Here is a 23,000-nt window from a genome sequence, read left to right as displayed (position 1 = left end):
GTTGTAAAAGTATCAGGTTGAAGCTAAGTGCGAAGCTTTTTGGGGTTACTGAGATATTTTGATAATTACGAGAACGGTGAACTGACGGTTAAAATTGTGCCAGTGCTTGCCTACGCTTGTTCGCTTGGGCTTGAGATTGTCTGTTACTGACCTCGTCTACATCTTTAATGACGGAGAATGAATGATATATGAGGCCCATGACTTGCGATACACACGCACACCTAACTGTTTCCATTCAGCCCAATATCCTTCACATCTTCCCACTCGCGTCAGTCATCACAAGGCTTCTCTTGTTGATGTGAACGAGCAGAGCAATACGTCGGCTTCTTGAGTTTCCTGTGAACACTCTGCAGATTTCCTGTCACGTTGAAAAACAACCCCACCTCAAACTTTTTTTTTTTTTTTTTTTTAAACCTGTGTGTTCTTCTGCTGACATCTTTCAGCAGTTTAGTGGCGCACCCGACCGGAGGAACTCTCATGATTCAGTCATGCATGCTTCATAATGCTAATTTGACTCTCTTCTCTCATATCTGAACCCTGTCATCGTTCCCACATGCCCACACACACACACTCATCTTTTTTCCAACGCCTCTTGTGAAGATGACTATTTGAAGCTGCAGCCTTGGATGGTCTCTACAGCAACTGTACATTCTGATGTTTTGACCCCACTGACCATCGGCATAATAGCAACTCTTCCTTTAGTTTATACCATTTCAATTTCTTCATGTCGATGTGTCGAGCTGGACTGGATTCCTTTCAAATGCGCAAAACTAACTAAATTGAGCACTTCAACTGAGTGCTTTGATAAGTACTCTCGAAATGCCACGCATTAACCGTGTCCACAAGCGAGCAGGCACCAGCATATTGGAGTGCTTCCTGCTGGTGTCATCATCATAACACACACAATACAAACTGTATGTTTAATAAAAATGAATGTATATTGGCACAACAAATATTAGGTAACTGCGCATGCGTTATTCCTACAGGAAGGGGGAAAAAATAAAACATGAAAAAAAATAAAGCGTTACTTCCACCTTTGCTTCAACAGTGTAAGAAAGAAATGGGGGAACTATTTTTTATGATTTTCAATATTGTCTTGATATTACTGAAACAAAACTACCAAAAAATACAGACACGTGCACCTAAGGCTGAAACATGTTTTATTTCGAATACGAAATGTACTTTTTTTCTGTTAAAATTGGAAAAAGCTAAAAACCCAAGAAATTTGAATCCAATTATCCAATTTATCGTGATTAAAACTTTAATCGTTGCCAAGCTCTAATTTATATATATATATATATATATATATTTTTTTTTTTTAAGCATTTTTGAAGGTGCGCCGCTACTTCGCATATTTTCAGTTTTCGCGGATGGTCTCGGTCCCCATTAACCGCGATAACCGAGGGTTCACTATATATATATATAGAGAGAGAGAGAGAGAGAGCGAGAGAGAGAGAGCGAGAGAGAGAGAGAGAGAGAGAGAGAGAGTTATTATACTGCATATGTAACCCACGGGCCACTCTTTGATTTTCGCCAACATTTTGGAGATATATGACATAAAGAGCATATTTATAAGTTACAATCAATTTCGGCGGATCACAGACGAATCTAAGAAGAAGCAGCAGCTGAGGAAAATTGGTATTTAGTGAAAAATGTGACTGATCCAATATTTTCTGCAGATGAGGGTAGAGGTCCTTCCTCGCCTTGTAGATTAAAATGATTATTAGAAAACCGAGATGTGATTCAATGGCGTGAGTTGGTACGCTTTTCTATATGCACATCATGCAGATATTTTTTACAGCATACACCTAGCGGTTTGCTATTTTCCAAATGCTTTTATAAAAATGTTTTTGTCAACCCTCTCAACTCTGCTAATACAACACCACGGGAACAAATCTGCTGTCTACGAACCTGTTTAACACTCGAGCATAAACACCAAAACACAGCATTTCTCCACTCACCTTCACAAATCACTCCGAGCGGGTCACTCATTTTTTGGAATGGGACAATATCATCACCGGGCATCAGTTTACAGTACTGAGCCATCCCCTGCCAGGAATGTGCCTAAAATCCTCATGAGTCACCACTACCAAGCGAGAGTGTAAATGGCTCTGAGCAGAAGCAGGGGATAAATAAAGGACACCAACACCGACTTCGACTCATCTATAAAGGCATGATTAATTGAACAAGTAAATGCATATGCAAATAGATAGATAGATAGATAGAAATATTCTTATTTAAACTCGAAACATTATTTGACCCATTAATTGAACCGACTCAGTCCAGTGATTCGCTATTTGTTTTCTCCTCTTCTATAGAAAATGCAAGGCTAGAAATAACATGATTAAATGAGCATGCTAATGGTAGCGTGTTAGCCAGTTGCTGTATCTTATCTATGGGCTCCACAAGCTCACCTTTGCTGCAATGTTTAGAGCTCTCCTCCGTCTCTTCAGTTCTCTGCGCAGCAGCACTAGTATTTTAATCAACATTTCAAGTTTACTAAATGCATTCAATGAACTAGTCTGTGCTGTAGTGTAAGACTGTGTTGGTACGTAGTTACGATTTTAAACCGATGACCCCCTGTAATGTGAGCATGCTAAGTAGTACAGGAGACTCATTCTCTTCCATTTTTTATTAGCGTCTAGTTCCCAAAAATTAGTTCATTGCTGCTTGCTTTTCAGCACAAAATATTGAGCTGATGTGGGAAACACAAAAATGAGTCGAGTAGAGATTTTTTTCAAGTTTCTTGTCATTCGTCAGTCATCAGCACAACAGACATCCAACAGTGAAGGACAGATGGACCATCCGTCGGTACTGTTGGAATGCCCAACTCTGCTGAATAAATTTAAAAAATAAATAAATATATATGATATATATATATATATATATATATATATATATATATATATGTACACACACTTTCCCTGTTGCAAAATAGATCACACTAACTTGATTCCACAGCAGACAGCCTACTGCAGGAAGGAGATTGTCAGAGCGCGCATTGTGTCCTGCGCGTGCACGACACGCTGCGTACAGACTGCAAGTGTAGAGAGAGAGAGAGAGAGAGAGAGAGAGGGATCTGATATTAGTGGTGACAGCGAGCAGCAGAGAGCACATCTCGTTTAGACGAGCGGATGCGACAAGGTAGGCATGGAGGGAACGGAACAAACGAACACAACACGACTCCACTGCGTCGACGAATTGCCCGACCTGACGTCGTTGCGTTTGTTTGTTTGCGTCCGCAGATGCTGAGCGTCTCCTTGCTGTGCGTGTGCGCCGTCGCCCTCGGACGCGTCTCGGCTCGTTCCGACAGCGGCAATTTTTTGGATGATAAGTGGCTCACTGGAAGATGGGATAAATTCAGAGATGTAAGTCACGTTTTGCCACCAGCTCCCCCCCCCCTTGTGTGTGTGTGTGTGCGTGAGTGTGCGTGTGTCTATCTGTGGTTAGTGATCACGCGCTGCTCTTTGCGCTTAACGGGCCCGTCGCTGTTGTGTGTGCGTGTGCGTGTGTCATTCACACGCTCTCCGGTGCATATACTGAGTACATATAATGCTAATGACCCTCGCATGTGTGTCCTTTCTTACTAAAGGCTTTTATACAACACACACATGCATACAGGCCTTAATTGCCTCCAGGTTGTGAGGCTTGACTGTTGTCTGAGCTTTGCATGCATATGTTGTTTATGTCCAAAAAATGCTAATTTATTTCCACATGCTTTACTAAAGTGTGCCGTATACCCTCCCAAAGTCTATTTAAGAGAGTATTATCTGGCCTCTTGTGGTTTCACTCTTCACCCTCTCTCATGTAGTGAGTGTGTTTGGTTCATGGTGCTCTTGGTTCAAATAACAGGCTTAAAGTAAGGTGCTGTCAGCCACCATTACGCCGACATGCCGAAGGCCACTTAATGCTGCTGCTCATTGTCGGGCCGAATGGCATCTCGCCTCTCATCATCATGATCTTTTGGCGGCAAAGTGGCCCGCAAAGAGATTCTGTGCTGGCTTCATCACCTAAGGCCCATTTTTGGCATGTACATGCATATATGAAGCGATGGAAAAAAATAACCCTCTTCATCGCTACATTAAACACCAGCGTCTGTGTATGTGCCTGCCGGGAAACCATAACATGATGGGATCTTACAAAAGAGCAACATTAAAAACTCTGCTGTTACGATAGCAATTCATTCCACAATATGTAGTTTGTTTGAAGAAGTATAAGTTCTCAAGATTTTTCAGCCATGGCAGATATCCATCGACAGTGGAACCTTGATTTAACGGGTTTCCTTTCTACGGAAGTTGTCAGAGTCCGCCAATTCCCGTTTCGGACGCTGCTATTTACTGGCAATCGGGCGCAATGGACTTGGACTGGTAGAAATATTTCCGAACCCAAGTGCCAGCGACGCAAGCTTGGATAAACTTGAAAACGTTTCAATCTTTTGAATATTTTATTTTCAATAATTGCGTATTTACTGGTATTTTTGCGTGTCTCCAAAAAAGTATCCTGTATTGGGTGGGTTTTGGTCACGAAAAAGTCGTTTAATTTAACGGACAATTGGCTTTAACAGTTGGTCCATTGAAGCACTCCACTCGATACAAAATACAAATTTAGTTTAAAATTATTGCGCTTAGGTTGGTAGCAGGCTTTAAACAATCAAAGATTTTTCACCAATCCAGCAGTTGAAAATGCTGACCCATCATCGATCCAATCAGAAGTATTTTAGTTTAACAACTTGTTTATTTAGTTTACAGTTGGAACCCTCAGGACCGGTCCAATCCACCAGTAGCCGAGATTTGCATAAATGACACCCAGTGGACATCAGGAAAAAAATAACATCCATTAAACACCAAACATTCTTCTAAAAACAATTTGAAAACAAAACTATTCTGAGAAACCTCGGATTATTAACAATGGCACACATCAGCCAACCGGAGAAATATTGCCATTTATGCCAATGTCATGCACGGACTCCAGCGAGTCGAATCCCTGCTTCTGCAAAACTCATGCACGGCATACTCGAATTTGCACTCCGTCCTGTCCTGATTTTAATGCAAATGAGGGATGTAGCGAGGATTGGTCGGGAAAACATTACGTTCCACCCCACAATGGTGCACAAAGGCGCAAACGCCCCGTTACACCAATTTTCCCAGTGTAAAGGCTAGCAAAATACCAAAAGAGTGATAACGACCATATGGGAAGTTTATTTATTTATTTTTTTTAACCCAAAGATGATTCTGGTTATTTTTGCAAATGCTGCAATGGATCAAATTTTAGATGCATTTAATGTTGTGGGTCAGTGAGTGTGGAATGCTGTGGATTCTTTTTTTATTTTACGTGGAGTGTATGTCTCTCGTCTCTTGACATCAACAATGGCCGATCATTTGGACATGCTCCTGCTCGCTCAAAATATTGTATATGCATGCAACCGTGGTTGATAACATAGCTTTCACTCCCATCACTTTTAATGAGGGTCTATCCGTTTCAGGCTGCACGCGTGAAGTTGACTTTTTTCTGAATCTTCACAGCAGACATATTTCATGTCGGGGGAGAGAAACTAAAACGGAGGTTAACACATTCTTCCCTCGCAACAAATTCACAAATAAGCAACATTGTTTACCAAATCATCAGTTTGATTTTGCGTTTTGGACTCCAAACAGGATGAGCCAAAAAAAAAACACTTGCAGTTAATTGAAAATAGATTTGCAAGCAAATCCTAATCAGGCCTATTTGTCTTACTGCCTTACACGTATTCTATCATAGTCCTGACTTTAATCTGATTTAAATGTTATATTTTAAGCATGTACGGTTTGACTTTTATCTTCAGCGCCGTAAGTGGGCCTCCTGCTAAGTGCACAAGATGGGATCTTGGCCACTGATTTAATGGAAGTCGTGTTGGGAGAGCACCTGGGGTGCTCTGAGCCGCATCTCAATTGTTCGACTTTGTAGCGTCGAGTTCAGTGATTAGCTTTAGGGAAAGGTTGAGGAAATCCCCCAAAATGAGGTGTGACTGAGAGCGTGACACGGCTTGTCTTTTCATTGGAACACATTATTGCCGCTTTGCTTATAGTTTTAGGGCACATATTTGAAGTATGCTGGCTTCATTTTTGGTTCTAAATTTAAGTGCACAAAGCAAAACACAACCAAAGTGCGACAAAAAGGATCATATGATTTGATTAATTTTTCATCATGGCAGATTTGAACATTTTGGATTTTGAGATGATGAGAATTCCAATTATTCAGTGGTGAAGTGCGTGGCGTTAGTGTGCCTTGAGGTCATTGTTTGCTTCTTTCTAACTAATTTGCTCTCCTCGACTCATTTCATTCCCTGACTCGACTCATGTATGATGTCTCATAATCATATATCATATCATAAATGACCGGTACCAGTCTGTAGACACCTGCAAGGCACAGCCCAGAACCGAGTGATTTTCAACAACATAACATCAGCCTTATGTCATCTCTTGACTTCATTTATGCCGAGACAAACAAACATGATCTTGGCTATAGTGACTCAAAATGGCAAAGTATATAATATCATATTGAACAAGACTGATACTTAAGGTCTGTTGTTAATAACAAACAAATCGATAATTTCGGGATGCATTTTACATTATTGGCTGATTTAAATTAATTGTAAAAAAATAAAAAATAAAAAAAATAAAATAATCTATTTCACATCCACTCTATTAACCTTTTTTTTTTTTTTTTTTTTTTTTTAAACCTCATCTGTGACCGGGCTGGTCCATGCAGTGTGTCTATTTGAAAAGAAATTAAATATGGCTCCTGAGCGCAAAAGTTTGCCAACCCCTGGTTTAAGGGGGTGTAAATATTTGACCATTGCACGGCCTAATTTGTTACTTTTCAGCAAACTGAGAAAGTTAAAGAGCAATAAAAACAGAATGTGCATAGGCGTATACAATCTGTTTTTAACAACAATAAACAACCCCAAAAAAATGCTTGTTTGAAGTCAAAAATTTTATCCCCTCTATAATCCAGACATGCACTTTATTTCCACTTTTATTTTGAGGGGGGGCATTTATTCGTCTTTTAATGACCATTTTCATGGTAGCGGTCCTGTGTGCGTCTATCCAGTGCTGTTTGGCTCATGCAGGGTGAATTGACGCAAAGAAGGTAGAGACCTCAAGGCCTTTTCCACTTCAGAGCACCTCATTGTTGATCTGTGCGTGTGAGTGAATGCGTGCTTGAAACCAGACGGGCTGAGTACAGTGAAGACGTGAGCATTTCTTTTGTTGAACATTAAAATGGAGAATAGTGAGGAGGAAGTCATTAGGGCACAATTAGCAATGGGTAGAGGTGGGGAGGGGGGGGGTATTTATTCTGATTATACAGAAGATAGAAGCAAAGGTGATAGAAGCGGCCATTACGCGCAACATTTTTCTAGAACGCTCACTTTGACAACAGACGAAAAAGATGAGGCGAGCTAATAGGCCTTGAGCGTCAGTATTTATTTTTTTTTTGCGTTTGCGTGAATGATGAGAGAAGATTGTTGAGAGAGAGATAGGTAGACACAAAGAGTCGGAGGAGGAAAGGAAATGGAGCGATAAAGTGAATACGTTCTATATTTAGACACACAGGAAGCAATTAGATCATCCATAGTTGACTTTGGGTTTCTTTTGTTTTGGTAAAAGTAGACAGGTGAGTGCAGACGCAATGTTGAAACATTGTGCCACACAACAATCACTTTTGTTTTGTTGTCTTGATTTATTTAGGTCCCGGCCTCCATTAAGCAATGTTTTCCTCATTCACGTCTTGAGTAGGAGAAAGCAAGCTCACACGCCACGCAGAAGAAGAAACAAATACAGTCGTTCCTCAAATGAGTTCATTTCTTCGTAATGTAATATGATGACCTTGTAGACGGAAAAGATGAGAAGTGCAGCGAAAATGCATCAGCATTAAAGCACAAAGAGGCAGTAATAAGAGCTGAGTGGGAGGCGGGGTTGGCGGGGGGTAAGACTTGTCCTGTCTTAATATCACAGAAGTGGAGCATGAGGAAAAAAGGAAGAGTTGACATTAAAATGTCACCCATTGGAAGAATAACTCAAACACATACATAGTATGCATTCATTTATTCGCAGAGGACTCGCATTTGTATTTTTATGCTAATATTCAATATATTTGTCTTTTGAATAGCTAAGTCATTTGAATAAAATGATTCTTTCCTAGTCCATAGTGGGAAAGTTCACGTTCAATGTAAGAGGAATTCCAGTCACTGAAGTGTGGAGCAAATGTTGCTTTCGACTTCAAAAAATCATTAAAGGGATTTGACGCCCACCGCGTCACCGTCACTTGTTGCTATGGCTGCCAGGCACAAAGCTCGCCGTTGGTTAGCATTCTGGAGAGAGCTTCACATTTAAACGCAGGTGTGCTGTTGTCTCCTTGTTAATATTTATCGTACAAGATAAGTTTACACCACCCTGGACTGCTCATTGTGTGTTGTTTGAAGATTTATAATTGATCAAGGTGGCACGGTGGGTGACTGGTTAGTTGGTGGAGTTTGCATGTTCTCCCCGTGCCTGCGTGGGTTTCCTCTGGGTACTACGGTTGTAAGTCTGAATACAAACAGTTGAACTCACCGTAGCTCATTGGGTGACCATTCGTTTGGAGAGCCATTCAGCGATGGCTAAACATACCTACTAAGCTCTCTGGTTCCTTCAGAGCGATGTGCACACTTCTGCGGCTGCCTGAGAGGCAGTCCTTGGCGGCCAGGCAACTTTCACGCCCCAGGCAAACGGCGAGAAGGCCACCTACGCTCAGTAAGGCGTTCCATCGGCGCATGTGTGGCCGACCAAGCTGCAACGTGGGCGGCTATGCTAGCTAGCTAGCTAGCTAACTAGCAATCCAGTGCGACAGGGATCAGCGTTTCACGATGGTTGACGTGTAGAGCGCTTGCATTAATGGTTTTTTGATTGTGTCGTCACAACATCCTGTTTTGGCCGTGATTGTTTTGTGACAGAAAAAGGTTCAGACCGAAACCAAAAGTGCACTTTTTAGCCAGTGGCCAAGTTGTCGAAGCATTTTTACTGTATAAAGCTACGAACTCAAGTTTGTTAAGAATGTTGCGCACCCCTTTAACATTACATAGAAATGCTATATGAACCCCAAAAAAATATTCAGACTGTGGAACAAAACAGCACTACTATTCGAAAAGTTTTATTATCTAATAGGTGACAAACGCAGGTCAAACACTACGTTGGTATTTGTATTAAGTTCATTTTGTCTTCTTTTTAATATTTATATTTGACTGATTCATTTATAGAAAACAATTTCATTTTAGGTGAATTTTTTTACCTGACATGTTTTGCCGAGTCTTTCGCCTTCTTCCGAGTGTCAAAAATTAACCCAAAACGAAATTATCTGCTATACAATGCAAATACAAACACTACGTTGCCACTACTGAGAGTTAAAACAAAAATCCCAAAAGTCCAAAGTTGTAGATACTTCAGTATCTCAAAAGTCAATATTAATCCATTCCAAAAACTCTGACTACAAATTAATCGTACAATAACTGAAGGAATATCTTCCTTTCTAATTAGAATAGCTACAGTGTATCGTCCAGAAAATACTCAGAAATAAAAAACATGTTACTAACAAAATTAATAAATGAGTATTAAATATAAATAAAGACTTGATGATGTATGAAGGATTTTAAATAGGGAAGAGGGAAGAATAGACGCTGTTTGGAAGGGGAATCCACCATTTTAGTATCTTGGAGCGAGTTCTTTTTTTTAATTTGATATTTTTAATCTTCATCATCAGTAGGCTGGCCCAATTTTCTTTGGCTCCCTTGTGATTCATTGAACTGTTGCAATCAATTAATAAACACACAGAAACTTTCCAAATGCTCCCAATGACTATGCGGTGCGACGCTCATCAAACAAGAGAACACTCAAAGTCGTGCATGCACAGGAAATGAGCGGCCAAGTCACATGGGCTGGCGGATAAGGTTGGACCAGACCATTTTCAGCTGTTTGAGATGTACTGGAACTAGGACAAAAGTTTGAGGGGAAAATTTGAGTCTCTTCACATGCTTTTTTTAAATGAAAAAATTCAGTTGTACACCAAAAAAAAACCAACAAGGACTTCAGAGAGAAACTCTTTAAATTTTACCACTTTATTAAGTAATTACACTTAAATTAAATTTGCTCTTTTCAGTGTCCACATGCATTAGTAAATTGGAGCGGAGAAAAAAAAATGCAGTTAAACTTGCTTCTGTTCGGTCGTACTGTTTAATGCAGGCGTGGGCAAACTACGGCCCGGGAGCCACATACGGCCCCGTTAAACGTTTCAATCCAGCCCGCCAAATTTAAATAAAATTAAATGAATAAACCCTGTTAATGTTTTATTTTCTAAATACTCTTGTGTGTCAAACACAGATATTTTGGTATAATGCTTTCGTTCGTTTGCATTTAAAATTAAATGTGTTTTTTATTTCTCCGATGAGGTGAGGTTACCAAAACTTTCCATCCATCTGCATCTGGTACGGCCCCTCTGTCAAATTTTACAACCCATTGTGGCCCACCAATCAAAAAGTGTGCCCACCCCTGGTTTAATGTATTCCTATTTTATGAGCCGAATTCCTTCCTTTTCTGTTTGATTTGCATGGCCTGGAATCTCAAACAGTATTATCTAATCATATCAATGATTTAATGTTCTAGTTATTATGGGGATGAGCAGTTCTCGTCAATGTGAATGTGAGTCAAACATTTGTTTTTGTGAAACATTTCATAAGGCGGCTCCTGCTGATTAATCACATGACGTTTCGGTTACACGGTTAGTCACATTTTAGTGATGTGCTCATCTCAAGCCACCAAGTGGAACCAAGGTTGTGTTGTTCGTCAGTGCTAATGTTTGGCTTGGTCTTCCTGAAAATCAGAACATTTAAGAAGTGTTGATAGATTTGTCACCGACAAGGCTTTGTGTTGTGTAAAGTGTTCTAAGTGCTTTAGTTAGCCATTTTTTTTTTCAGCTCTTCTGTTTGATGAGATTGCCCTTGCTATGCTGGAGTCAGAAGCATTATCTTTGCTAAACACATGCATGCCCTGAGCGTTGGTGATTGATGCTCACCGACGCTTTCATCCATTTCTCTGATAAAGAAACCTCAAACCAAATGATTTCCTTTTCTCTCTCTATAATGCCTTCCCTAAAGGAAGTGGAGGTTTGTATAGATCCTTTCATTGCCATTGAATTTGTCATGTACATATGCATGTATTTTGAAGTGTCTTTTTAAACGCGTTTCAGGAGCCGGGAACATGGACGCCATCCAAGCCCTTTGATCAAGGTCTGTGACAATGAAATGAGCAAAATTATTTTGCACAGTTCTGTGCACATGCATATTAAAATTTCGCCAGTGTATTCTGTGTTGAGTATTCTCCTTGAAAAAAAAAAAAAAAAAAAAAAGCAATGACTCGAATCAAAACTTGGAAGACCTGCCCCTTAAAACACAGTCGGACATTTTACATGTTTGAAAATTTAACAGAAATAAATTAACAACAATATTCTATTTGGGGATATAAATAGGTAATAACAACTGCGTCTAGACAAAATGAACTTTTGTTCCTAAAAATGTGAGAAAATTCTTGCATCAAATATATAGCACTCCGGTTACATACTAGTTTGGTTTCCTAGTTTGAATAAATATTTCATGACAAGGAAAATGAGCCTTTCTACAACATGAGACTTTAGTCAGGCATTCACGTCAACCTAACACTGACATCCCTCTCTGACTAAGGTGCCTAGGAATAGGGAGACATTTCTACATTCATGTGGCTGTACTGTTTGGTGAATTTCCGGACGCTCTTATTGTGAAGCCAAACCACTGAAAGGCATTGGTTGGAGAAAAAAAAAAGGAATAAACCCAGGGGCAGAGTGAAATGCATTTAGATATAATAATCTTATGTAGTTCATTACAAAAGCTGCACCATTGAAGTGGACCAGTGTGATGCTAAATGACTTGTCTTGTAACATATAAACAAGTATTTTTTTTTAAACAAGATTTAGAGAGAAAGAGAGGAAAAAAATGTGACACCCCCCCAAAAAAAGAAGATTCACTGAATCAATTAAATCCCTAATTGTTCGTGGTGTCGATGTATAGAACAAATTGTACAAAGCATTTAAAAATTTGGGCAGCTGATATCAATTCAAGACTATTAAACTGAAGGGTAAAAATGAAGCCAGTAAAACGGGGTAAATTTGTCCTTCACTGTCGTAGTGTGCGGATTTTACTTTGTGTGTAGTCAATCTGTATTTCTGTTCATATTCAATGTAAATTGAGAGTTTTCCACTGGTAAAGAAAAGAAAAGGTGCTTCGACATGATACTATTTCTAGTACCTCGTTAGCCTGGGTTCAAAGCATACTGAGCTGATGGCAAGTGGGTTGATTGATTGAGCGGATGAATCATCGCCACATCATTCCATTAGTACATTACAGCTATAGTAAAAAGTAAAAACTGACACAAACATGTAAGCTTACCGAATGGTCCTTAACCCTGAATATTATACTCCGATGACTCTACAGAAACTTTGAGTTTGATTTCTTTTTTTTTTTTTTTTGCCGCTCCAGTAAAGGGTGAATAAAAGGAGAGCCGCAGTTGCAGATGCACTTTCAGTCATTTATTGAACAGGGCAAAAAGTCAAACCCAAATACAAAATGGGAACATTTCAGATGGGCACATATAGATTTTAGCAGCCAAGTTCCTGATGTCACTCACTAAGCCCCGCCCCCTAGAGGCACATTCCCAGAATTCAGCAATTACCCTTAATAACATTTTTTTTTTAAACGTTCTCTTTTATTATGTTTTATTAAAAACTATTGTGTCATTTTATGTCTGCCGGCAAGATTAAAGGAAGTTGAAAAGTCGCGAAAGCCACTAATTTCTCATCTTCAGTTGTGCTGGCGTGCTTATCAAATGAAGCGAGCCAACATGCCTGGATAGAAAGACTTAATGGGAATCAAGTGGAGCTTCTGCTCAGTCACATGCACTCCGTTTGCTCGCAAATTGAAATTTACTGTTGGGCACAGTCGCCGTTTGTCATCCGACAGACGACCAACTATTCCTCCTTTTTTTCCCCCCCTCCGGCGTCTGATCATCTAATAAAAGTAAACGACAACGGAAACATCATTTTTATCCCTCCAGTCACCTTGATTCGCCATTGTACTGGAAAGGGAGATAAACGCATACTCGCATCACAGCCCGCTGAGACACGAGCGTATAAAAGTCACGAGTGTAACCTCTAACACAGCATATCCACGCTGGACATGACAGGGAAACAATAGTATTAGAGAGTGCGTTGGAGGATGGAGGCTGCGTAATCTAGCAAAGCTGCTCAGGGATTACCCTAAGGTTCTTTCGCCGAGAGGTCGCTCACAAACTGTTCTCGGATCAGAGCGGGGCGTCAGATCCTCTCTGTACATGTCGCTGTACGTGGCGAAAAGCAGACCTGCGATCAGCGGTGGCTTACCAATAAAGATCACACCTCCATGCTAACGCTCGCATCTAAAATCAGCTCAAAGCTGCCGGTAGACCCCGTCTGCGAGCAGATCAGTAGAAAGAATCGGCGTGCTGCTAAGGCAGATGTGAGGTCAGACGTAGCGTCTATAACGAGTTCCGTCTGTTTTTAGCGGCAAGGATACTTACGGTATTACGGCTTTAGGTTCAGCGTGAGAGAGACATTAGTGGCTGGAATTAACGTGCGCAAACAGATGTCTTACACATATCCATGTAGCTTGAAAGGATGAAAATGAAAGTACATGCTTTGACTAAAGAATTGCTGACATCTCCGAATGAACAAAACGAACATTTAATCCTCGGAGATTATTCTATTTGTCCCCCCCCACCCCTTCCCTCTGTGTTTATTGTTTCTCGAAGTCCTTTCTCAGAAAGAGGCACAAGCAGGCCTTTAAAGTGTTCTTTTGTGTGTGTGCGCAGGCCTTGATCCCACCAAAGACCCATGTCTGAAGATCAAATGTGGCCGCCACAAAGTGTGTGTGGCTGAGGACTATAAAACAGCCACTTGTGTCAGCCAGAGGAGGGTTAGGTAATCAACACACACACACACACACACACACACACTCACATGTTAAAAATGTCCTGCTAAATTGCAGTCAGATGTTTCCATATGACAAAGCTGCAAATGAAAGATGAATGTCCCCGCATCAGCAGCAAATCAAGTTTTTATTACTTCCCTTGGCTTCATCGCAGCCTGCTGTGTTGTCTCCTCACTTATTTAAGCGTCAGACCAGAGGGCTTTTCCTATGTTTGCCACTGCTCTACTGGTTGCTCGGCTCCCTCGTGACGCTGACTGTTGAGTCCAATTACCGCAGTACTGACGCAAAGCTCTGCCAAATGATCTGAATAGGCCTTCAATATGAGTTTGTTGTGGGAGTTTTCTGGGGACGCTGCAGACTGGACGGAGGGCAGCAACGCCATGCTGACCTCATTTCTCATTCTCAGACATTACCAATACGCAGCGCTGTCAAAGGAGAGAATAATCACACATAAATCTTCAATCTGAGCTTGCCCGGCGCATCATCATCATCATCATCTTCGTGTTTCTTTTCTTCAGCTTTAAAGACGCCAGTTTATTCCAGAGTCCCGGCTCAAAGTGCACACCCTGCCCCGTGGTCCACCCTTCTCCGGTTTGTGGAACCGATGGCCACACCTACTCCACCAAGGTATTATTGAGTGCATTCAACAACATGGGTGGGGCCAAATATTCATGACGTAATTTGGGATGGCTCTGGGGACTCATTATTAACAAATTGATTCGTTATTATATTTCAAATCCTTTTATGACTAAAACTCTAGGTTTCAATGCTTAATCCAGCAGAACAATTTTTTTTTTCATCTTTCACAGTACTCGAGCATCAGACATCAATACTTTTACAGTCTGATGTGCAACTACTGTGCATGCGCTTACCTCTTACGGACTGATATTCTCCTAATTAGTGGAAGTGTTGAATTATTTTGAGTTTCTAACATCTGCGCGGCACGCGCGACTTGCCACTCACTTTAATTTGTCCTGATGAATCACAACACCCGCAAAAGTGAAGTTGATCATTGTTTTGTTGCTTGAACAATCAAGCGTTGAAGAAACAACACAGTACGTGTATAAAATTAGTTAATAAATGCCTCATTCATGAATTGGGCTTTCAACGAAAAATAGAAATGCACTGAATTTATTCAATTGACTGCTTGGTGTAGATGCCTTTTAATTTGTTTTGCGGTGATTATAAAATGAGACAAAAATGTTCTATGCAGGCCCACTAGTCAAAACATGACATTCTGATTAATATCGTGTTGCTGGTATATGAGTTCAGCAGCAAAATCCACCCAGTTTTGTCCATCTCAGGGGCGGCCATTTTGCCACTTGCCATCGACTGAAAATGACATCACAGTTTGTCATTTGCCGGAATCGCTTTATGAATTCCAGTTATATAGAGTGCATGGTTAATTATAGCATACAGAATGGTGTCAAAGACTTCAAGACAGGAGAGTACCTTCTTCAATTACATGGATATTGTCATGTAGATGTTTTTTTTCCTTCCCATTACAGAATTGCTGTCCCATGAGCACGCAAAATATTGCAATCATATTGTATCAGGAGTTCTCTGTGATTCCCATCCCTTGTACACATAAACTACCCATAAATGTTGTTGAGTAGAAACATGGTAGTCACATTAGTTCCCATGTGAGATGACTCACATTTTTCCTTCCACTGGTTTCATTGTGTTAGTGCAAGTTAGACTACCAGGCATGCATCACTGGCAAGAAGATTGCTGTCAAGTGCCCTGGCATGTGTCCTTGCCCTGCTCAGCCTGAAGAAAGCTCTCAAGAGAGGAAAGGTGAGAGAGAGACCCACACACACACACACACACTCACACTAAAATGGATACTGTGGTGCATGATCAGGATGAACAGGCAGATGATATCCTGGTCCCTTTTTCAAGCTCATTGATCAGCTGAAGTGATTCTGTCGCCTCTTAGCCACCCAAAGGAAGGAGTGAGGCAATAAAGCAGCATCATTAATCATTACTGTTGTTCTCTCTCAGTGTGCAGCGAGTCTGAACTTAAGGAGGCGGTGGGTCGACTGAGAGACTGGTTTAGAGTGCTGCATGACAACAGTAACCACAAGAGAGACAAGATACAGAAGAATAGTGAGTGGCGACATTAAGAACATTATACCGATATATTTATATATTTATATATATATATATATATATATATACATATATACATATATATATATATATATAAATATATATATATATATATATATATATATATATATATATATATATATATATATATATATATATATATATATATAAAATAAATAAAATAATTTATTGTCCGTTCGTACCAGAATTTGAAGTCGGGGCCTCACCTGTATGCAAAGATCCTCTTGGATGGATGTTCTCCCGCCTGGACACAAACTTTGACCTTCAGCTGGACCAATCAGAAATCAAAAGCCTCTACCTGGACAGGAACGAGCCTTGCTCCGACGCATTATTCAAGTCGTGCGATACGCACATCGACAAAGTGATTTCCAGCTCCGAGTGGTGCGCTTGTTTCCAGAGGTACACAGGTAAGAAATATTATTTGGAAGAATGTTGCCGTTCGTACTATGATGATGATAAATTAACGAGAAGGCGTCTCTTAGATGCTGACAAGCCAATATTTCCCAAGCTATATTGAGCCAAGGCACATTTTTACATTGCAAAAATCACACGGCAGTCCAGCAAACAAAAATGTCACGAAAAAAGTGTATTGTCGATTCTAAATAATTAGTCTTTTTAGTGTAATAAAACACTATCGTGATTTTGTAGTGTTGTGTGTCCCACAGACACCAACTCCCTTTGACACATTTAATTTAAGCACAATTATCTGGAAAAAAAAAACAAGCAGAGCGTTGCCTTGGATGTGAAATTACTTCTGCAGAAAAAAGTAGGAACGCATACAGTCACACACAAAAAGGCAAAGTTCACTCCAACAGAACCTTTTCAGTAAGGCAGACATGTGCAGTTTGTCACCACAGTCCCTCCTGTCGCCTTTCCAGACTCCCCTTGCAAAGCTGAGCTGTCATCCATCGGCAAGAAGCAAGTGGGAAAAAAGCTGCTTGGTAAACCCAAACGCACGCACACACACACACACCCCCACGCACACCCGCACACACACGCACACACACCCCTACACAGTACGCACACATGCTAACACTAACGCTGTTTCTTCCACTTTTTGTGTGTCTGCCTGCGTGTTTTGGCTCACGTGTCGCAGGCCAGTATCTGCCCTCATGCGACGAGGACGGTTACTACCGCTCGCACCAGTGCCACAGCAGCAGCGGCCAGTGCTGGTGTGTGGATCGCTATGGCAACGAGCTGGCCGGCTCACGCACCCATGGCCCAGCTGACTGCGGTAGGTAAAGTCATGTGAGGGAACTCAGAAAGGGAGCACGTTCAAACACCAGCAAGAATATTTTGTTTGGTAATTGTGAAAAGGGATTTACTTTCGTGACTTTTTGGGGGACGGACGGGTACATCTAAGCAAATTAAAAATGCAAGTTACTTTTTAGGAAATTATCAACCTTTTTAAACTACTTTTGAAATTACTTTATTTATTTAAACCAACAGTACCGTCTTGAAGAGTAAAAAAAAAAAAAATACAATTGGTTCATGAAACAAATTTGAACCTTCATTTTCCCATCACTAGTTAACAGTAGTAGTTTTTTGGGGGGGGGGGCAATAATTTAAAAAGAAAACATTTCCAATAACCGATCAATCAGTCGAATATTATATCTTCTTTTTTGGTCCCTTAATGCTTAAAGAAATGAATATGTGAATTACAGTCAGAACAATAGACTGTTTTACAATATTTCGTCCTCCAGTATTTTTTTTTTTATTTTAAAAATTGGCCGATTTTTAATTATTTAATTAATTATTTTTTAATTTACATATTTAAAATAGATTTTTTTGTCAAACCCAGGTTAGGATATGCATGGTCCTATTGTGTTTAAAAAAAAAAAAAAAGTCAGACGATTTTAGATTTCAAAAGCGCTAATATCAGTCTGTCCCAGTTAACAGTTTTGACTGCTGTGAGTCATCAATGTTCGAATGTCGGATGTCTTTTAGTTTGCTCCGCTAACTAGAAAACAAAGCTTAAATAAATCATGGAGCTACTTATGCACCAGCTCGTTTCTTGGCCGGGCTGCTAAGCTTCAGGGAGTCACGCTAGCTGTGAACATTGTTTTCAAATCATTTGAAACATTTGCTTCAAATCAAACTCTTGCAAGAATTTCAATTTTGACAATTTGAATGGTTCTCCGTTTTTAGGTGTGATTTTAGAGTCTTCAGGAGATCTCGGTAGCGGAGACTCAATGATTACCGAAGACGACGAAGATTCTTTTGTCCTCAATGAGCAGGCTGGGATGGACGATGAGGACGACGACGATGACGATGACGATGAATATCTGTCGTAATTTTATTGTAATCTTTTTTTTTTTTTTTTTTGGGAAGAAAAGAAAAAAAGAGAAACTGTTTGTTTGGTCAAACTGCACGTTTCTAGGCGACTCCCCAGGCAGATATGTCATCTTACTAACAGCCTAAGGACTAATCTGTGTATTCTTTGTTTATTCCTATATGTAAAAAAAAAAAGAAAAAGTTCAATTTTTCTTTTAATTTCACTTCCTGACTGTTGGCTAAAATACTGTTGGCTAATGGCATTTGTTGCCTCGAGTGCCCTTGCCAACAATGACAGCCAATCCAGTGCTTTGGCTGTGGCCACATGTGCAAAAAGCTCCTTTTTCATTGGACAGTCATGTCCTCTAGTGTGTTCTGTCCTTGTACACCACTCTTAAGTGTGTTGATGCCTGAGGCGCGCTATTTAAGAGATCCCCCCCCACCCCCCCTCTTCTTCATCCCTCGCTCTCCTGCTTTTCATCTCATGTTCCTGTGTATAGGTGGGATGTCGATGACGTAGATAAGAGAGTATTGCACTCTTTAGGTTTCTTTTCATCTCCATTCGTAACTGTGACTGTGTGAGGAAAAACAAGATAAGGGTCGGACACGCTTCTTTTTTGGGAGTGCTGAGACAAATACATAGCATTAAGCGTTGGAAACCTATATTTAAAAAAAAAAAAAAAAAATTCAAATCATCTCAAAAGGCTCAGCTACCGATTAGTGCTCAGAGGGAGGGGGAAAAGCCAGAGGCGTCGAGGGTGAAAATGATGATGTATTTTTCTAATCCATTGTTGGATGATTACAGAGGATTTGTTGTAGCATGTTCAAACGCTGCGTGACGTTGCGGCAGCCAACTTCAAAATAGCGTGTACAGATTGAAGCACGGCTAGCAACAAATCACATAAAAGATGTTTACTGAGCTTAGGAAAAAAAAAAAATAACATGCTGTACAGTCGATGTTATGCGTTTTTCTTTTTTTTTTTTTTGGGAGTCGCATTGGATTTGAAATGAAGAAATGTGTTGCACAGTAAAAGAACCACAGAGCCATGCGGGGTGATGGAAAGGTGAAGGTGTGCCTTTTTCTAGCGGGGGCAGGTGATGGACTGAACCTGGCTTAAGCTGATCTGATCGGGAAACTATGTGAGAGGGACTTTACTGTCTGGCTTTTCTTGTACTACAGCTGCTCTTCTCCTTTCTTTCGTAGGATTGCTAAGACGTAGAGAAGCACACAAGCTATTTAGGAGCTTAAGACTTTAAATTCAGCTGGATTTCCATGTTTTATACAATATATTAGTACACGGAGTAGGGACGATGAAAAAAAAATGTCGGCTCAGACAGCTTCATATTTGCATATGCGCTAACTAGCTATAACAATCGGTACATCAGCCTAGATTCAAATCTGGGGTCCGTTTTATTTTAATTTTCATAGCCGCGTATGTGCCCCGCCACCAAAGAGATTTATGAAATGTTGTGCGCTCAAGATCTCGACGTGGGCCAAAAGTATGTTCAAGTATGTTTTTTTCCCCCCTCATAAACCTGATTTTTATTTATTAAATTTTAACAGCATTTATAGTACAGTATCATAAATGGGACACATTGTGGTCGTTTTGGTCATTAAACTGTTTATTTTCAACTAGCTCTCTGTATTTCTAAAGTGTGCCATCTCAAGTAAAATGTGACCCAAATAGTTCTTGGTTTGACGCACTTAACATGGAATTCCACTTTACATCAAGAAATTCTGATAAATAATTCTACTTGCAAACTAGACTAGCGTAGAGTAGACGCTGTAGCTATTCTCGACTCTGTCGTCTTGGTTCTAAGTCTAACGCTTCTGGCCATACGGATTTCTTTTTTTTTTTTTTCTTAATTCTTTTTTTTTTTTTTTTTCTTTTTTACAGTGCACCTATGATTTGCTGAAATAAAAAGCTATATTGACCATTGTTTGCTTGTGTGTCCTTTGCAAACACATTCCGATCCCCTCATAGTTTCACTTCCCCTCTGACGTTTTCATTTTCAATGTGGGGGAAAGGAACCTATGTACTGTAGACGTGTCTGTGGCTGAGAGGAAATACGGAACTTGTCCTTATAAGTGAGAAGTGAAAAAGTAAGAGTTGCAAAAGTCGATGAAATATAGAGTTGTTCTTGTCCTGGCAGCAAAGTGAATACAGTAAGGGGGCTGACGAGCACGCTTATGCATAACTTAAAGCCATTTTGGAGGTGGGGGTGACAAAGCGCTTGTTTGTCCGCAATGATGTGTGTGTGCGTGTTTAGCGCCATCACTGCATTATGTAGGAGGATAGCAGTTTAATATTTCATGACTTATTGTCACACAAGCGCCATACAGTGCATATACACACACACAGAGCCGATATACGATTTCGTGAATCCATCACAGAGGATAGCAAACATATAACATTGCAATGATAAGACATTGACCTGAAAAGTTTGTTTCCAGACAAGATACAGAAACGATCATAAATATTTAGGTGCACACATTCTTGTATTCATCACTTGTGGGGACCAAAGACGAGGAATGCGAGAGAAAGGCAAAGCCTTTGTGATGGCGTGTAAATTTTTAAGCACTAGCTTTTTTATTGTTATTATTTATTGTATTGGTAGTGGTAAGCTTAATGGAAAGAGTCTCGTCACAGTGATGTTGCAGTCTCCATTACGGAAACCACATATGCGAGCTATTATGTAGCTACAGTGAATACATGAAGTCTAAACACAAAAGGGACCATTGCAAATTTTCACCTGTACAACTCAATTGCAAAAATAGTGAAACCCTCGTGCATGGATGCACAAGTAAGTAAACACTTTTAGAACAGGGCAAGGGGCTGATCGTGTTCAGAATCACATTCCAGCTTATGCTAAATGTTACATCACACCTGCCACCATTTAAACTGCCTCTGATTAACCCCAAATAAAGTTCCAGTAGGCTTTTCCTGACATAATTGGAGTTGTATTTTACAGCATAAGCCATGGTCCGCAGGCGCTTCCACCACATCAGAGAGATCCCATTGTTTAAAGGTATCAGTCAAGAGGTGTGTTCAACAGAATTTGAAGGGAAATAAATATGCCTTGGGACATAGTGAAAAAGTAGCGGTAATCAAGTGTGGAAAACGTGACATTACCGAGAACTTGAAGACTCTTATGGCAGGTGTAAGACGAGAATAAAACTGGTCAGGGAGATGACACTTAATGAGCTGCAGAAATTTCTGGCAAGTACTGGATGTCTTACATTTGGGACAACAATTTTCCATCTTTTACCTCTGTTTGAGATATTGGGTAGGGTGTCTTACATTACACAAGTCGGGTTTTCATAAAGGGAACCCAAACATAGGCGATGTTACCAACTTACTTCTTACTTGATTTTATAAGTAACTAATTGAGATTACACGTTACTCTAATACAGAGGTGTCAAAGTCATTTTTGTGAACGGGCCACATCGTGGTTCTGCTTTCCCTCAGAGGGCCGTTATGACTGCGAACTCATATAAATCACCTTACATTATCACTCACACACAACACATTGATACAAAGCTAGTTTTGAAATCAAAAGCCAGTAATAAATTGCAATATCTTGTTAAAAGTGAGGAAAATGTGCTAGAAGCAGCAAGTTGAAGCACGTGATTTTCCCTTCGCGGGCCACATAAAATGAGGTTGCGGGCCACATCTGGCCCCCGGGCCTTGAGTTTGACACTGTGCTCTAATAGTTACATTCAGCAGATACCGACAACCCTGCTTAACATAAAAATGGGTGTGGTTTTGCCACTTAAGCGGAAGTAAATTTTTTACAGTGACATTTAAGAATAGTTTGTCTTTCATAAAAAATCAATTAAAGCAATGTTTTTGATTTTCTATAATTATTTTAATTTGAAAAAAAAATAGTCTTTCGTGATGGGGTACTTGTTTTAAATTAAAAACAAGTCTCTTTCTAGCCTTCACTTGACGTAACAATATTTTTCATTCAAATAAAAAAATAAAGGCAGATTTCTTTAAACTTGACATGTTTAACTATCAATGTTAAAAACTCAAAATTATTCATGTACAAATGTTTATGAATATAACACTTACATTTGGGGACCTCCGGCACTCACACAATCTGGTGTGACTTTCTCTATAAACTGGACTGCATACTGCTCTGCAATCCGTGTTTTTGATTTTGTTTTTTGTTTTATATTTTTGACCCTGTGACTTTTCAGCTTATGTCACTCAAAGAGGCAGACGTGGCCCCGGTTTGAGTGTGGGGACCAAAAATCTCCATCAGAAAATACCAGCGCAACTCAGAAGGTAGTCCAAATGTGCCGTTTTTCATTGTTCTGTTTATTTGTACACCCGTGCGTGCGCGTGTGTCGGTGTGTGTGTGTGCGCGCGCATTGGCAAGCACCACTGAGTAAATGTCAAATGCTCATTTTAACACGCATTTGTGCACTCCTTGTAAGCGCAGCCTGTGGAAATATGCATAGATGCAATCTCAGAGGTTCACTTCCACCCAGTTGTTGGACAAGGGCCAACGGTACCAAAATGAT

The 23,000-nt window shown here is 40.2% G+C and overlaps 1 protein-coding gene across 1 annotated transcript; it reads left to right on the top strand.

The window, feature by feature from the left end:
- The first annotated feature begins 2,978 nt into the window (after positions 1-2,978).
- On the top strand, positions 2,979-20,405 carry spock3 (SPARC (osteonectin), cwcv and kazal like domains proteoglycan 3). Its single transcript, XM_088302052.1, has 11 exons — positions 2,979-3,144; positions 3,246-3,368; positions 11,257-11,296; positions 13,944-14,052; positions 14,581-14,689; positions 15,751-15,859; positions 16,067-16,171; positions 16,381-16,602; positions 17,074-17,136; positions 17,292-17,429; positions 18,344-20,405. Exons 2-11 carry the CDS (start codon positions 3,246-3,248, stop codon positions 18,487-18,489), a joined length of 1,164 nt encoding a protein of 387 aa, XP_088158178.1. The 5' UTR covers positions 2,979-3,144; the 3' UTR covers positions 18,490-20,405.
- Positions 20,406-23,000: the final 2,595 nt, after the last annotated feature.

This window comes from Idiotropiscis lumnitzeri, chromosome 8 (genome assembly GCF_059441095.1).
Source record: "Idiotropiscis lumnitzeri isolate Australia: NSW breed Sydney's pygmy pipehorse chromosome 8, RoL_Ilum_1.0, whole genome shotgun sequence".
Taxonomy (NCBI): Eukaryota; Metazoa; Chordata; class Actinopteri; order Syngnathiformes; family Syngnathidae; genus Idiotropiscis; species Idiotropiscis lumnitzeri.
This window is presented reverse-complemented; position numbering and strand designations above follow the sequence as displayed.